General features: G+C 46.5%; 1 protein-coding gene across 1 annotated transcript in view; it reads left to right on the top strand.

Annotated features, from left to right (window-relative positions):
• MGMT (O-6-methylguanine-DNA methyltransferase) overlaps positions 1 to 16,234 on the top strand; it is a 193,372-nt gene extending 177,138 nt beyond the window's left edge. The window contains exons 4-5 of the mRNA XM_035890422.1: positions 8,422 to 8,561; positions 15,819 to 16,234. Coding sequence (XP_035746315.1) covers positions 8,422 to 8,561; positions 15,819 to 15,950 — 272 coding nt within the window. The 3' untranslated portion in view covers positions 15,951 to 16,234. The remainder of the gene's footprint in view (positions 1 to 8,421; positions 8,562 to 15,818) is intronic.
• The last annotated feature ends 381 nt before the right edge of the window (positions 16,235 to 16,615 follow it).

Genomic DNA, 16,615 nt, shown 5'->3' with positions numbered 1-16,615 from the left:
ATACCTGCTGCGCCCTTCCCCTCCACTGCCCATCATCATCGCAGGTCGGTAACCGTAGTTAAATAAAGACATTTCTGTTTATAATCTGATTCGGCATCCTTGGGCCCAGCTGCAACTGGGGTAGTAGCAGGGAAAAAAGGAAGCACAAGGAGATCATGCCGAGGAGGAGGAGGAGGAAGAAAGAGGAAGAGGGTCTCCGGCTCACCAAGTACGGGTGTGGTAGGGAAATCTTAACACAGGAAGGTGGGATGGATTCTCAGGAATCGGCGTAGAACTGGTGTCGGAGAAAAAGAAATTGTTTTTATGCTTACCTCCATCCCCTCTGCAGTGTAAGACTTGCCTGCCACGTTTTGTTGGCTGGGAAGAGACTGCTATTTTCTCTGTCTCCTCATCCAAAGCATTTGTTCTCCTCTCCTGTAGCAATTGCAGCTTGCTGTATTACCTACAGCTCAGAGGATAATCAGGTGGCTTCTTCATTTAACTGTGCTGCTGCTGCAAACAGCTGCACAAATCACCTGGCAGGGGATGCTCTGCAATGACATGGTCCGTGCCGAAGCCCAAGAGGGAGTTGTCAAGTGCTTTGCAATTTCCTCCATCTTACCGGTCCACGGACTCCAAAACCCCAGCCCCAGCCTGTTCGGGGATGTCGTGGCATTCAAAGGCCGGTATGAAGATTTAGATGAAGTTGCTAATGTTTAAGGAGTCGTCAGTTTGCATAAAACCTTGCTTGGGTTTGAATTTGGAAGTGGGAATCTGGGGAAGTTTGCAATGCGCCACAGGCAGGGGACGTAAGGGGGTGGTGCTGAGCGTTGGGCTCATCTCCTCGTTTCCATCAGCTCTAAAATGATAGTCTGCTCTTGCAAGTGCATAGCAAACTGCTATTGAGGCTACTGCGCAAAAAAAAAATGGGTCAGAATATCAGTTACTGCTCAAGTAAAACACCCACTGACTTCCAGGGAGTTTAACCTGCAGAAATACTGCTGGATGAGGTCCAGGGAGAGTTGCTTGCTTCTAAGGATAGAATTTGGCCCCACAACCCCTTCAGCAGTCTGAAGGGAACCGCGTTTAAAACTGTGTTAAACTACAGATCAGAAACAGCTCCCATTAATTGGGTTTCAGCACAGCTCGGCCAATTCATGCGAGCCAAGCTGAACATGATATGTATTCAAAGAAAGCCTACTGGTACATATTCCACTTAAGTGGTACAGATATATATTGCGTGTTTGTAAGTTATAGTTGTGTTTCTATTTTATTATATTCCATATTGCAAACACGCGCACGCGTAGGCAATACGTAAAAGCGTTACAAAAGCATTCCCCTAGCCCACATTTCTGTCCTGCTCAGCAAGGGGAACGTCGTGACCTGTGGGAGAGCCCAGGATAACCCCTGAGCCACGCCACCCAACGCGCCGGTGTACTCTAACGGCTTTACTATGGAGTGCCTACTATTTATGAGCTGATGCTTTGAATGTCATCAAGTACGTACTCACGCAACGGTCCCCGCAGAGCAGTATTCAGAAAGGAGTAGAAGAAGATGGTGCAGGGCTTGCACCGGGTCGGGAATGGGCACTGTGGGGTCTGCTGCAAGGACGCCGGTACCCCAAAGACACTACGTTGGAGGGGGCAGTTAGCTTCAGCCGCTGTCAGTGCCCGCGTGTCGCGGATGGAGTGAGAGGGGAGGCAAAAATAATATGGCTTATTGGTGTGAAACAGTGAGTTAACAAAGTTCAGTGGTCAACGCGACAATAGTTTATAAGATTCGATGGCAAGGTACACTTTGTTATTTACTGCACAGAGGTCAGACAAAACTGTCAGGGAGCCCCTGCCGTTGAGTCATGAGGTTCAGAAAAGATCCCCTTGCTTTCTAAACTCCCTCAGAGAGGAGTCTGGGTGCAGCTGGATCCAGTCTTAGTCCCAGACTTGGTCAACGGTTTATGTCTAAAGGATTATATATGCGCAATCAACCCTTTATGTCACTTAGCTGAGATTTCCAAGTTAGCATGCTGTGAGCCACTTCCCGAGGATCTGTTGGGGTAAGGAATCTCTCAACCTCGAGGAGTAACCTTGAGAGGCGTCCCTGCTCAAGGGGAGATCCTGGCGTGCAGCCGCTGCCATACAGGAGAGCTCCAAGGGCTCTGGGGCTGCTCGCTATTGATGGGGGTAAGGTAATTGGCTCATGGTCATATTTGCATACTGACCACTGTGCTTAGGTGGGCACATTCCACAATAGCCCTTGGCTGTGGTATTGTAATCTGTCTCCCCCCACATCTAGTAGGTGCATCCTTCATGACCAGACACATCCATCACCACCACCACAGGTGGTTATCACTTGAAAGAGGTCAAGGGAGGGGGAGTCAGAGACGAGGGGGGAGCACACCGCCACACCACGTCCTCGGTTGGTTGGGGTTTTTGAACCTTTGAGCGCTTAACGACATCTACTCGAACGGTTGCTAGTTCTGTAGTCAAAATGCACTGCAGTTGACCTTAATTTATCTACAGATAACTGTGGAGTGAATGTCGAATGTTTTCTCTGTTGGGGAAAAATGCAGTGTGTTTTCAAGGAATATCACTCCTCTGCCTGTGCCACAGAAATACACACTCGAAACACAACGTCATGGTTATGATCCATGGTATAAGGGAATGCTGGTGGGAAATAATAAAGTAAATAAGAAAAAACATTAAAAGTGCAGAGGGTGGCCCTGAGGTGACCTCTTACGTGGTGGGGGATCAACAGATCAGGTCCAACTCATCTTGGCTGGCAGTACCACGGGGTCAGATCTGGACGGTATGCAAGTGATACGTTTCAGGTATTTGAAATGTTTCAAAACATTGATTTAGCTAATTAAATGCGACCATAAATAGGACAGAGCATAGGACGCTATTGCATGAGTCATCTGAAGGATGCGGTTGTAGAGCGATGGTGGGAGAGGATCGATGTGGTAGTTATCACGTACAAACACGTTTGGTTTGGAGTGATGGGAAGAGACCTCAGCTGGAGTCAAGGTTGGGCAAAGATACAGCAGGAGCCTTGAGCAAACTCCTGGTACAAGCTCAGAAGATGAACGTTGGGAGGAGAAGTAAACGCCCAGGGTGTTGCCTGTCTGTGCTCAAGAGCAGACCTGGCGAGCGAGTGGATTTTATTCTGCAAGGAAGTTTTTAACAAAAATGTTTAAAAAAAAAATAAATAAAATTTAGGCTGATGCTTTTGAGGCAGGGGATTCCCTTTAGATCTGTGTCTTGTAAATGGAATCGCCGTGGTTTTAACTGGGGAATTTTTGTCTTAACTGTATCCAAAGTAACAGGCACAGAGGTGCTCTCGCAGGTCTTGGACCAGCTAGAGGTGGAATTTGGGTGAATACTTGTCTAATCCCTCCATTATTTACAGAATTATGAAATACAATTTTATTGGAACTTTTGCCACTTTCATTTTTATAAACTTTTTTTTTACTATAAAGCTGATGATGGGTTCTGTAAAGTCAGCAACAGATTCTTTTTGCATCTTCATTCATAAAGCTCGGTCCTTCAAAATGGCCAAGGCCTTTGCTTTGGCTCAGCTATTTAAGCAACCATAAACTTTATTCTTTTCAGTTAGGCACCTTCTATCTCTATAATATATCAATATCACGCATGCAGGCAGCAACAATAAAAGTTCATAGAAGTCTTTTCTCAATGATTTTGGCAAGGTGGTTGCAGCACCCCTGATTTTAATGTAATCCGTTGTTGCAGTGAGATGTTTGGGCTATTTTAACGGATACAGTGTCACCGTGCTGTCTAATCTATATTCCCAGTAATCCCTTAATAGCAACTAATAATTGCATTTTTTACCATAGGGTAGCAATGGCCAGGGACTTGCAGCCATTGCAAAAGGGAAGAAGAACATTTCTCGACCTACCTGGTAACCAGAGCAAAATGTAATTAAACAGTTAAAAGACTTAGACAAGCATTTATCCCTTTCCCGTACCACTTGCTAGTTCGGTCTAGGGTAGGGTGGCCTTGATTGTTGGTGTTCAGATTGCCATTCAGGTGACCTGCTTAATATGGCTTTAACTGCCTATCTGATAGTGAAGGAGACTCAAAATGGCTAAAAATTAGCACTCTTGCTTGCGTTGACCGTTTACATAGTTGCCTGTTGTCAGTAAAAGTTCTTCCATTTGAACATGAGTCCGTTCTTCCAAGGGCCGAGAGCCAAGTGAAGCTTTCTGGGTGAGGGGGAAGCTCGTGCTGCTCTTTTGTGGACATATCGGAGTATTTTCGTAGACTCATGCTTGATATTTTACCAACAGTAATAACGGTGAAAACTGATTAAGCGTAAAAACAAGCAAAAAAGATGTTTATGTAGTACCCAGACAGGCTGCGAAAAAGATGGTGAGAAGGGGTGGGCGTTTATAACCGTTTCTTTGCATTTGCAAAAACCCTTGGGAGGGGGATGAGGAACCACAACAAACAAAAAAACTTAACGTTCCCAGCAATCGGTGTTGAGGAGAAGGGAAAAAATGGTCTGTCTTCAATCCCTCTTCATCGAAGGGATTAAAAAGGTTGTAAAGGCAGACTGTGGATCTTTGGAAGCTCTCTTGCCCCATGCAGGAGGTGCAGAGCGGGGCGGGAAGGGACTGGCGCTGGTGACTCTGCTCTTCCCCCCCGTGCTGAGCATCCATCCCACCTGCCCCATGCTAACACCATAAATGCTCCGGCAGCGCGTCGCGAGGTAATAGCGCGTGATTTCACGTCTTTGTACTAATTGCCACCTTCAGTTAGGCTGTTAAAAATTATGATACGGCTGGTGTTAAGGTAAACTTGATTTTCTCTCTGTTATCCCCACGGACGTGACGTGTTTACGTGGCGAACTAAAGCCTAGGGGCCTGTCACGAGTGACCTCTGAAGCGTTTAGGCATCGACAAGCAGGTTCAGGGTAAGTCCCGCTTCTTAGGGGCTTATAACTTATCTGTAAATACTAATTTCAGAACAGTCCCAGCACATCCACTCGTGGCACGATGGCACGTTGCTTTGCCAATTTACCACCCAATTGGCAGGGCTGACGGTAAGGTGCGAGTATGAGGCTTTTGACCAGCAAGTCAAAACCGGTGATGTCCGTATGAGGAAAACACCCAAGAAATCAATCACCATCGCCTGTTTTTAAACCCTCCCGACTACCTTTGCGGTCCCTGGGTGGCCACGGCCACGGCAGCTGGAGGTAGGAACGGGTCCTCAGGGCTGTGGAGATTTGGGAACCCGAGGCGGTCGCAGGTCTCTCCCTTCCCCATCCTTCAGTCCACCTTCACCTCCGCCTTCCCGTTGCAGCTTCAGCTCCCAGTGGGAATCGGTGAGGTGTGCGTTTGGATGTAAAACCTGAAAAATTATCATAGAATCCTAAAATCATGCAATCCTAGGTTGGAAGGGACCTCGGGGAACATCTGGTCCAACCTTTCTAGGCAAGAGCACAGCCTAGACAAGGTGGCCCAGCACCCTGTCCAGCTGAGGCTTGAAAGTGTCAGCGTGGCACCATTGCCCCTTGTCCTCTCCATGGGACTCCTTGTGAAAAGGGGGTCTCCATTGTCCTTGTAGCCACCCCTTAGGTACTGGTACGTGGTGGTGACATCCCCCCTGAGCCTCCTCTGCTCAAGGCTGAACAAACCCAGCTCTCTCAGCCTGTCCTAATACGTCAGGCTTCCCAGCCCTTGGGTCACCTTGGTGGCCCTGCTCTGGCCCCCCCCCAGCCTGTCCACATCTTTTTTTTTTTGGTGGTTTTTTTGGTTTTTTGGGTCACTTAAATGAGAAATAGCATCTAGCGACACGAGTTGCCCTGTGTGGGCCATAAGACGTGTTCCTTGGCAAGAGGGCAGCCCGGAGCCTGGTCACCTGGAGGGAGGGTGTACAGCATGGGCTGTACGTGGGTACAAGGGAAGGAGAAAGCCTCCAATATTCCCAACCACTTCGGTTCGCCCGCGGCTCTGCTGGCGCCTGCCGCTCCGGCACGGCACGGGCATCCTCAGCTCGCGGAGGTACGAAGTGTTTTCACCTAAGGAGAGAAATTTGCGCGTGTTAATTTTTATGTGCGTATTTTACAGCACTTCCTAATGATATTTAACAGCATAAAATGTTGGCACACGCTGAGAATTGGTGAAAGTTCAGCCATCTCATTTGGGCAGGTTATGCTTACAGGCACTCACACTTGCAGGCAGTTTAATAACAGTCTTTGGCACTGTCTCGTAGAGCTGCTTAAACTAATTAATGCGTTTGCTCCCTACAGGATGAAATTGAGTTTTCATATACATTTATAAAATGATGTGCGTGATTGCTAAACATTTCATTCTTTTGAACTGTAACTTCGAGTGGCTTAGGTGGGTGCCGATGTTCTCCCATGACAAACGTACAGTGGCTCGGGAAGAGGGACAACCTCCGGCGCTGCTTGTCGGAAGAGGATAATCTCCATCTTTCTTTTTGCACGTTAAGAGGGACCGGGTACTTTGGGCATCGCTTGGCACGGTGGAGCGATCGCTGGGGGCGCTCTCTGGAGCTGCCCCATCCTCCGGCGGCCGCGCGGGGCTCAGCGCAGGCTGTGCCCGCTTCTCCTCGTACTCCTACAGGTTTCAGAAAGTTATGGGTGCGTCACATCCCAGCCCCACCTCCCCTTCCAAAAATGAGGAGGAGAAAAAAGGGGATTTTTTTGGACTCGGGCCCCGGCGACACTGTATTTCGTTGATTTAAAAGACGACATCGGGCAGTAACTCCCTGAGACCCCTGAGCAGGCGAGGTTAACGCTACTCTCGCCGGCTCAAAAGGAAGGTTAAAAAAATAGTAAGTAACAATTTGATTTTGAAATCAACCTTTCTGAAGAAATCACGGTAAACAAAACCTGTTTGCCTAAGGAAACCCTCCTAGCAATCAGCCGGTAACACAACTGCTTGTGCTAATGAACCCAAAGCTGTTAATGTGGTTTCTTCAGTTAAATTGATTCATGAATTTTGAAGAGAACATTATCTAATGAATTTTCTTTGAATAGAAAGCAATTAAAAGGACAAATCAGTCTGATTAACCCCAAAGTCACCCTACTGCCACAAATGGTGTACAGTTTGAAATTATATCATAAAAACTAGAGCAGATTTGCTATCTCTTTGCCCTCTACTAATCCATGTAAATTAATGAACAACAAAGTTAATTTCTTTGATGACCCTTTTCTCGTATCACCTGGATTATGCTGATGTTTAATTTGCTTAATGTTATAATAAAGACTAAACAGATTTTTTCAATGAAGTGATTATCATTCCCTTCAGTTAAGAAGTGATTTTTATTATTTAACACCCACATAATGGTGTATGGGTTTCCTTTAAGAACAAAATCACATTTCGCTGTGTTCCTACGTAACGTAATCAACGTCTGTTTTGACAACTGAAGAAAGAAAATGTTTTTAATCAGTTTGTTTCTTTGCCAAAGCAGGAGACTGAAGCTCTCAGCTGGGGGAAGCCGCTTCTTTTCCTTTTTTTTTTTTTTCCCTTTTTTCCTTTTTTTTTTTTTTTTTTCCTTTTTTCCTTTTTTTTTTTTTTCATTCGCCAGCTCGCTCCTCTCAAGCAGTTATTCACTGGTTAGGTCTTCAAAGCTTTTCCAAGTGCCTTGGAGGAGCAGTAGGTGCTCAACCCAACTGAAATAAGAGCGCGGCTCTCAGTTTTCCTTTTGCAAAATAAGCCTGGTTTGGGAAGGTAAAACCCTGAGACACAGAAGCAAGCTGGTCCTAATGCATTTGCTTACTCATTATTTCAGCAATTGGAACACTTAGAAGCAATTTGCTGGTGAATTAAAATTAAAATAATGGAAGAGACACTATTTTTTTTTATTTTTTTTCAGAGCCCGGTATCATTAAGGATGTGCCGTACGTTCAAGGTCACGGCTAGTCCTTACATTTTGTAATGTCTGCAGTGCTGAGCTGTAGCTTGGGGGTCTCGACTATAAAATGCAGGCAGCGAGGATAATACCGAGTCCGCTGGCTCTAGGGCTTCTTCTGCCGCGTGTCCCAGCTGAAGTTGGAAATTAGCTGGAGATGCGAGGGCTTTGTAAAATAGGTAGAGCCGGTTATTTCTTCCCTTTTTAATTTGACTCTATGCTAATTTATACTCTGCCAATTTAATGGAAAAACCACATTGTATGAGTTAACAGGATAATTGTACTTGAAGCAAATTAAAAATATAGGAAAATCAAAGCCTTAAATCCTTTTTTATAGTGATCGGTTACTTGAAGCGCTCTTTCTAATAATCATGTATTTAAATGTAGTAATATAGGATACAATAACAGGACAGTGCATCGGGGCTGTTTAAATTTAAATTAGAAAGCCGCTATTGAGACTCTCGCGTTGCGTTGGGGTTTTTTGGCTATTTCATCTTGGCTTTTTCCTCCATGCCCACGAACGGTGCTCGCTTCGTCTTCTTTGCAGATTCCTTCACCAGACAAGTGCTGTGGACCCTGCTGAGGGACGTGAAGTTTGGAGAGGCCGTCTCCTACAAGCAATTAGCAGAGCTTGCAGGCAACAGCAGAGCAGCGAGAGCGGTGGGAGGAGCGATGAGGAGCAACCCTGTAAGTTCACGTCAACTTTGAAATAAAGTTGATGGAAAACGGTGGATTTAGAGAGCTTTGCGGGCTAAATGTCATTAGTTTCAATTTATCTGCTGTGAAAACTGGTCTACCACGAGTTAGAAGGTCAGTAAGGGTTTTTAATCAGCAATAATGCACAGCCCAGTTTAATGTGATTTATTCCCGACCACTTATGGCATTAGATTTGAAAAAGAAACATCGCGCTTCTTTTAATTCATCAGCCTCTACACGTTTTGTTGTTCCCACACTTCCTTATGTATTCTTAGGTGAGGGAAGTCTTTTTTTGTCCCCTGACACGGACCTCGTTTTGAGAGGGCATGAGTTGGGTTGACAGCAGTCCATCCTCTCTGGCATGGTTATGTTTCTGAAAACATGGAGGAGGAGGGATGTTAAATCCTGTAGGTACACATTTGAATCAAATCCCTAATTGTCAGTATGGTTTTTTCCCCCGTGTGCTCCAAACCAGCTGTAAATGGCATTTCTCCATTCGATATCGGTGAGTTGCTTGATTTTGAACCAACCGGAGGGGGTAGGGCTCTAGGTTAGTTAGTCCTGTGGATTTTGGAAAAACAGCACGTTAGAATCCTCAGCCTCGTCGTCCATCTTCCCAGTCACTTTTAGTTGTCCAGGTTCAGATTTCCAGCTGTATTTATGCACCCGAATCACAGTGATGGGTGCGGGACCGGGGCTGGTTCCTGTGCAGAGGAAGGGAGAAGCCGGTAAAGAGAACGCCGCTCTATCTGTCTTCCCACACTCATTCCCTTGCTACTTGCCTTTAAAAAAAATAAAATACTTGCATTTCTATTCATATCATTGTGGCCTTTTTGGCCATTCTTCAATGTATTTTGCCTCATTGCCGCTTGCCCTCAGCAACACGTGTCTTTCCATACCCAAATTCCTCTCCTTTTCTCCAGCGTTACACCCACCGTCATCTTTGACCTCCCGTGTTCTTTTTTACGTTCGGCCCTCTCGGTATTTTCTTTAATAAGGTACATCTGAAACTGCGACGCGTAGTCGCAAAGTGGGCTGGAAAATCTGCTTTCACAAGAGCCGGTGGCTTTACGTATAGGAATAATAAAGGTGAGGGGGGTTTTGCAGTGCCACATATTATCTTTGTATTTCACCTCATTCATAAAATCAGCCTGCATGTTCTGGCTCATAGGTCTGAAGGACCGTGTAAAGATTTATATGGGACGTAGGCGAAACGTGGTGAATAGGTGCTGCCATTGAAGTACCAAAGGACTATGTGTGTGTCTGCATGTGGAATATGCATGGAATTGCAGATCAACTACAGGTGACGTATAGCGCTAAAAATGCGGTTTGGAATGGGCAGGGCTCTCATTACAGCACTGATTTTTTTCTATTTTTTTAATCATCGACTTTTTATTATGAAATATTGGGGTGGTATTATATTAATACAGCTTTTTCCCTAAAGCTATACATTATTATCTCTAATATGCTTAAAAGTTTTCTGCTGGGGACAGAAACCGCTGCAGCCGTCGTACGGGATGGGAAATAGCAATAATAAGATAGGACCCCGTTTAAAAAAAAAAAAAAAAATTGCGGTAGCTTTGCTGTATATTTTCAGAACTATTTTCATTCTTCCTCACAGGGGAAAAAGCAGGAATTTTCACACCACAACCTGCTGTTACCGCTACTTTGGATGCTGCTGCTCCACTGCAGCCTGAGGGCAAAGCTGGGTACATTTCTAGGCGATAGCAATTACATATCCTTTTGCACAACACTGTATTGTTATTCTTTGAGAACTGTTTCCTGTAGGTTTGCATTCTATTGCCTTATCTTAATGTACACCGTATTATATTGGAAAGCATTCCATCATATTAAAATAGTTTGTATTGTCAAGTACAATCCAGCGTATTGACGAAATGCAGCTTTATGCCGCTTCTATGAACTGTTTTGTAGGAAAATCTGATAGACGCTTAAAATATTAGGGTGTACTTCTTTATTGAGCTGAGAAGCTTAAGCCCATTAGAGATGATGTGAGGATGGCAGCGTGCTCCCTGCTCGGAATTGTAGGATGCCCATGAAGACGGTGCGCCTATAAACACGCTTGCAGCCTGTTTATCAGATGAGCTATTGAGCTTTGAATCTAACTAAACAGTTCATTAAACTGAAGACGTCACGCGAGCCGCAGCGTCGTTACCGTATCTGCGCAGAATGCAAAGAGCTCTGGCGTTAACCACTGCTAGACCTGCAGCCCGAGCTTCGGGATAGCAGCACTGGCTTCGGAGAGCGATGGCTTCGGAATCGTCGCAGGAATGGGAGGTTTTGTTAAGCAGCAGATGAGTGGGGTTTTTTTGTTCGCAGGGGAGAAGCTGAATCTAGTGAAGGCTTTTACTGCGAACGCGAAGTAGAAGCGAACGCTGCAGGAGCGACGCAAAATGGCAAAAGAAGTTTGCACCTCGAGGTGCTCCCTGTGATTAAAGGACTAAATTGCAAACAGGGTGACTAAATCCTTAACATGATTTAATGTGGGTAGGGATAACAGTAAAAACGAGCGTTTGAAACCAGCCCGAGCCCGGCGCTGCTTTGTTACCCAAATGTGTTGGTAAAATCGCACGTCTCGCCTTTTTCCGCAAAATACCAGCGCATTTCTCCCTTCTACAAATCAGGGGTTGGTCTTTTAATTTTGGTGGCGCGTGTTCCACGGGTTTCCCTTTGTAGTTGGGTGGCTCTGCAGAATTTATACGATGACCTTCAACTTTATGAGAAGGTGGAATAGGTGGCGGCAGCAGCTGAAAGACGCGCCGTCGTCCCCTCAATTTATGCCAAGGACGTGGTGGGGATGGCTCACCTTCTGCAAGAGGAACTTCAAATAGTTTACTGCGGTTCACATTGATTGCAAGGTCTGTGGTCCTCAAAGGGAACCCATAAAGTTCAATTAAAAATCTCATTAGACTAGTATAGGAGGATCAAAAAGAAATCACAGAGACTCATGGGAAATGGCGACTGTTGGGCTGATTAGTCCAAGGCCATCCTAAATGACTGTTCTGTGCCTTAAATAAGACGTCTTCAGCGGTCTGTTAACGGCAGTCATAGCTGCACACGTTGGTTTTTATGTTCTCTCCGATGGCGTTACTGTTTAGGCTAAAGCCCGGCTAAGTGGACAACTCCACGCTAACGCCGGTCTAGCCTAAGTCAAGGACGTTATTCAGCCAAGAGGTTTTAAACGTTGGAGATTGGTCGGAGGAATGGCGCATTTATGAGAAGATGTGACGTGTGGATGTGAAAGGTTGCGGACACATGAAACGACTTGTGCATTAATTCCTTCGGTGGCTGGCAATAACCCCGGACCCGTGCTGTGTCACATTTCGGTATTTGTTTCTGTCGGGGAAGAAGGGGAGAAAAAGCAAGAGGACATGAGCAAACGGAAAGGTTATTTTTTGCTAAGCGTGATTCTTGTGGTGTGTTATAACTTGGTATCTCAGCTGTTTCCATTACGGCCCGGCTGATCGGGTGGTGACAGTTTGGCAGTTTCTGGAGGTCTCCAGCCCATCAGCGGTATAATGGGACGGTCGGGTTTGCCTTGCCTCAGATTGAAAACTCTTTAACGAGCGGAGCGCCGCGGCGGAGCACCGCTCCGCTCCATCCTCAGACGGAATTTGCTAAATGCAATTCAAAGGCGATCGATACCTTGCGCAGGGAGTTTTTTTCCCCCACCTTTTTTTTCTAAACAAACGCATTATCGAGGAGTTAGTTTATTCACGGATTGCCACGAGCGTTAATGACCGCCCGAGTCTTGTTCTGCCAGTCACCCAGATGGCTGTTGATAAAGATTTAGCATCATGTTCTGAGTGTCAGGGCTGTCAGTAGTGCTGAACCATTTGACCAGAAGAAAAAACGCACAGGGAGCTATTGATTACAGCTTCTCAGTGTCACTTGTTCACCAGGATTTAGGTATTGATGAGGCTGCGAGTGAAAACAAGCGCTTTCCCTTGTGGGCCTCTACCCAGAAGAACAAAAGCAAAGTTGGAGAAAATATTCAGCTGGTGCCCGAATCAGAGGGACTCCGTTATTGATCCGAGGGCCCCTTCATGTTATTTTTTTGTTGGAGACAAATCTATGGGTTTGGAAGTTTTATAGCGTTTGAGGTAGGGTCTGTGTAAGTGATGGATTCGTGTAGTAGATGAATTGGATTTCACAGCATGAAGATTTCAGCAGAGCTATAATATTATGAGCTGCTTGGTTATTGATAAAAATTACATTAAATGTAGCTGAGGCATTAAAGCTCCAGACTAGGGTAGTACTCCCTCTAAAATGTCCTTAGGGCCCTAATAAATTTTAGCAGGTTTAATTATTTTAGTAGTCTGAAAGTTGTCACCACAATTAAGCCAAACTTAAGCAATGTTCAATATTTTTAAATTATAGCACCGATGCAGCCTTTGTACCACCTTTTCTTTCGCATCCGACACTACCGAGGGTGACATACAGGCACTGGCATGCGGTAGGACAAACTGGGTATGAAGTTCTTTATTTCAGGCATGGAAAAAGCTGCATTTATTTCATACCCTCCTCTCCTTGCTTGACGGCAAGCGGCTCAGCCGCGCATCCCGACGTTTGCGAATGGGTCCTGCGCCGACCCAGGGATCATCACGACCCCGCCCGGCGTGCCAGCTCACGCCACCTGAAAATAAAGTGCTTTTTTATTTCTCTACTTGGGCGTGCCTTCCGTCTTCTGGCACGATGTAGCAGGAGAAGTCATCAACTTCCCCTCCCTGACAAAATTCCCCAGTGCACGGACACCCCCCCACCCCGGTTTGAGCATCTCTGCACCGTCTGGGCGGCGGCAGGGAACTGGCTCAGAAAGGGGTTTTGGCCCCTGTCCGTAGCAGGATTTATAGCCCTACCGTCAAAATATGCTGAATTACTGTCGATATTTTTTAAAGAATTGCAAATTAACCTTGGAGGTTTTTTACGGTGCATTATTATGGCTTTTTACTGCTTTGCCACTCGGGACAACCTGCCTGCCCTCGCTTGTGCACGTGGATCGTAAAGGCAAGAGGAATCCTGAACCAGAAAAAAAACGCTTGCCAAAAGAACAACTTCTATAAAGAAGTCCTAAAGCAAGCGTGGGATGGCATGGGATGGAGCAAAGACTTCATTGGCACTCACTGGAGTCGTCACGGATGCGTAATTCACTCGTGGCACCGCCAACTCCAAATTATAAGCATTTTTTTATTAAACCTTGATTAACAGGAAGCACCGATGTGTATTCCTGTTTAATGGGACAGCCTGCGGGCTGAGGCTGAGATTTTAAATTTCGCCTATTGAAATTACCTAGCAAAACCAAAAGAATCCCCCCAAAAAACCCCAATTTGCAAAGGTCTGGCCAGTAGCCGTACGGTGGGGTCTGGGTGTCCCGGACTCAAGCATGAGCACAGCTTGAACTGTACTGAAATGCGTATTAAATGGGATTAAAATAAGTCAGCGTAAAGTCAGTCATTTGTCTGCGCGCCTGTGTATAAATAAATCATACTTTTGGACTCAAAATTTGTGAAAACCGCACTTTTTGGCGAGTTATTGTTTTCACAGCTAAATCATTGCAACCGAATTGCTGTGCACTTACCAAAACGCGTGCGGCGCGATTAGAGGTGATGTATTGCATTTTTTATGGTGTGTACTTCAACTATGATAATCACCTGTAATAAAAAAATTAAAAAAAAAAAAAAATCCATGTTTATGTACTTCTCTACATTATCAGTCTATTATGTAACTTGTTGCATTGATTTTTCGGAATCCGTGACATTTGGCTGTAAATGATACAAAGTAGAAGGCGCGAGGAAAAAAAAAAAAAAAAAAGTTCTTAAATTGGTTGGGTGCGAATTAAATCTCTCCTGTTGTAGGTTTTAAAAATTCACAACCCATTTTGGATTGACTTGCTGTTAAATAATAAATAGCGCCGTGTTCTTATATAGAATTTTTCAGCAGTGCACGTAGAGGTGCTATAGGGAGAGGAGGGGATCTGCCGAGGGGCTCGGGAAGCTCGCTCCGGCAAGGGCTCTTCGCAGTGGCCTGGGTTTTTTCCAGACGTACGGCCTCTTCTAATCCTGGGATGACAGTTCATAGTTGGCCCGTACCTCCGTGTTGTCCTCGTGTGGGTTTGGGGTCTGCGAGGCTTCATCACCCACCCTGGGCACCGGCTGCTGGAAGGGGGCTGACGCGGGGCAGGAACATCTGCTTCTTGCAGGGAAGTTTTTGTATATGGGATCTAAGATATCATTGGTTTTACCCTTTTGAGGCTTCACATCGGTTTTATGTATTAAAATTTCTCCCAACGCTTATTTTTTGTCAGGCCCCAACTGGAATCGTGTGTGCAGTTCTGGTCCCCACTGTGCAAAAAAGATGTGGACGGGTTGGAGGTGGTTCAGAGCAGGGCCACCAAGGTGATCCAAGGGCTGGGAAGCCTCTCGTAGCCATATGGTGATGAGCTGGGAGAGCTGGGTTTGTTCAGCCTTGGGCAGAGGAGGCTCAGAGGGGATCTCATCACCAAGTACCAGTACCCAAGGGGGAGCTCCAGGGAAGATGGAGACTCCCTTTTCACAAGGAGTCCCATGGAGAGGGCCAGTCGGGGATGGACACAAGTTGCTCTTGGAGAGATTCCCATTGGACATGAGAGGGAAATTTTTTCCCCATGAGAACAGTCACCCATTGGAATGATCTCCCCAGGGAGGGGTTGACTCTGCCAGAGATTCCCATTGGACATGAGAGGGAAATTTTTCCCCATGAGCACAGTCAACCATTGGAATGATCCCCCCAGGGGAGGGGTTGACTCTGCCACATTGGACACGTCCAATCCTCAGCTGGACAGGGTGCTGGGCCATCTTGTCTAGGCTGTGCTCTTGCCTGGAAAAGTTGGACCAGATGATCCTTGAGGACCCTTCCAACCTGGGATTCTATGATTCTATGATTTTCCCCTAAGAACTGGGTGGTGGTCAGAGCTGGTGGCCGTGGTGGGGCAGTCCATCATCAGCTCTGTTTCTGCACCATAGCAGCTCCACCAGGAACGGGTCCTCGATGCCGCAGCCTCCCTGTCCTCCTCGGGCACGGTCGGGGCCCCACCAGCGCGCGCCTTGGCGTCGATACTTCAGTCCCCAGCCCCGCTGGTCCGGTGCCGGACGGCTCCTGGCTTAGCGGTGGATTTATAAGCACCTTCCCCAGCCACCGCTCCCCTTTTTGCCTCACCCTTTGAAGGGTTCCTTATTTTTGTGTGTTTTGCAGATCCCGATTATAATACCGTGCCACAGGGTGATTTGCAGCAGCGGGCAGACCGGCAACTACGGAGGAGGAAACCTTATGAAAGAGTGGCTCTTGTCGCACGAGAAGCTCCAGAAAGAGAAGTTAGCATATTGATGCAGCTCAGCCACGGCTGCTAACCAGCCAAGACGTACAACCGCGGGTACTTGGCTTATAACAAGCTCTCAGAGCACCCGGCAGAATTCAGAAAAATGGTAAATATTTGAGTGACATATAAATATAATGCAACATCCGAAGTGAAATGTGTGGTGGCACCGCTATATTAAAAAAGCAGGATGCGTCCTGAGGGATGCAGCTCGTCTGCCCTTTCTTGGTTTTACATTTTACAGCAGAATGAGTACAGCGGTCCGGGCCTGTTGTGCGTGGATTTTGTTCCCATCTCCAGCCCTGAGGGAAGCGTGGGGCTCGCCGAGGGGCAGCGAGCGCGCGCCCGCTCCTGCCCAGCCTGGCACGCTCGTCCCTGCCCGCCTCCTGCCCTGCGCCCCCCCTCGCCGCTTTGGAGCAGGAAAGGGTGGTTTAGGTAAACAGGATCACATGGAGACGCATTCAAAAGCAAGCGGCTCTCGAACTGCTTGGTCCCGGCTTTTCTTTCCGGATCGTGAGAGGTGGGAATAGGAATTTTTGGCGTTGTGAGTGGCGCAAAAGGCTGCTGACAACCTGCATGAAAAGCATCTTGTAAATAAGTTCAATTAGCGCAACGCGGGCAAAATACCGAAAAGCTCCTCATAGTTGCGCCTTCAGCAGCAGCGCGTTTCCTTGCA

The sequence above is a fragment of the Egretta garzetta genome, unplaced genomic scaffold, assembly GCF_000687185.1.
Source record: "Egretta garzetta isolate BGI_Z169 unplaced genomic scaffold, ASM68718v1 scaffold152, whole genome shotgun sequence".
Lineage (NCBI taxonomy): Eukaryota > Metazoa > Chordata > Aves > Pelecaniformes > Ardeidae > Egretta > Egretta garzetta.
This window is presented reverse-complemented; position numbering and strand designations above follow the sequence as displayed.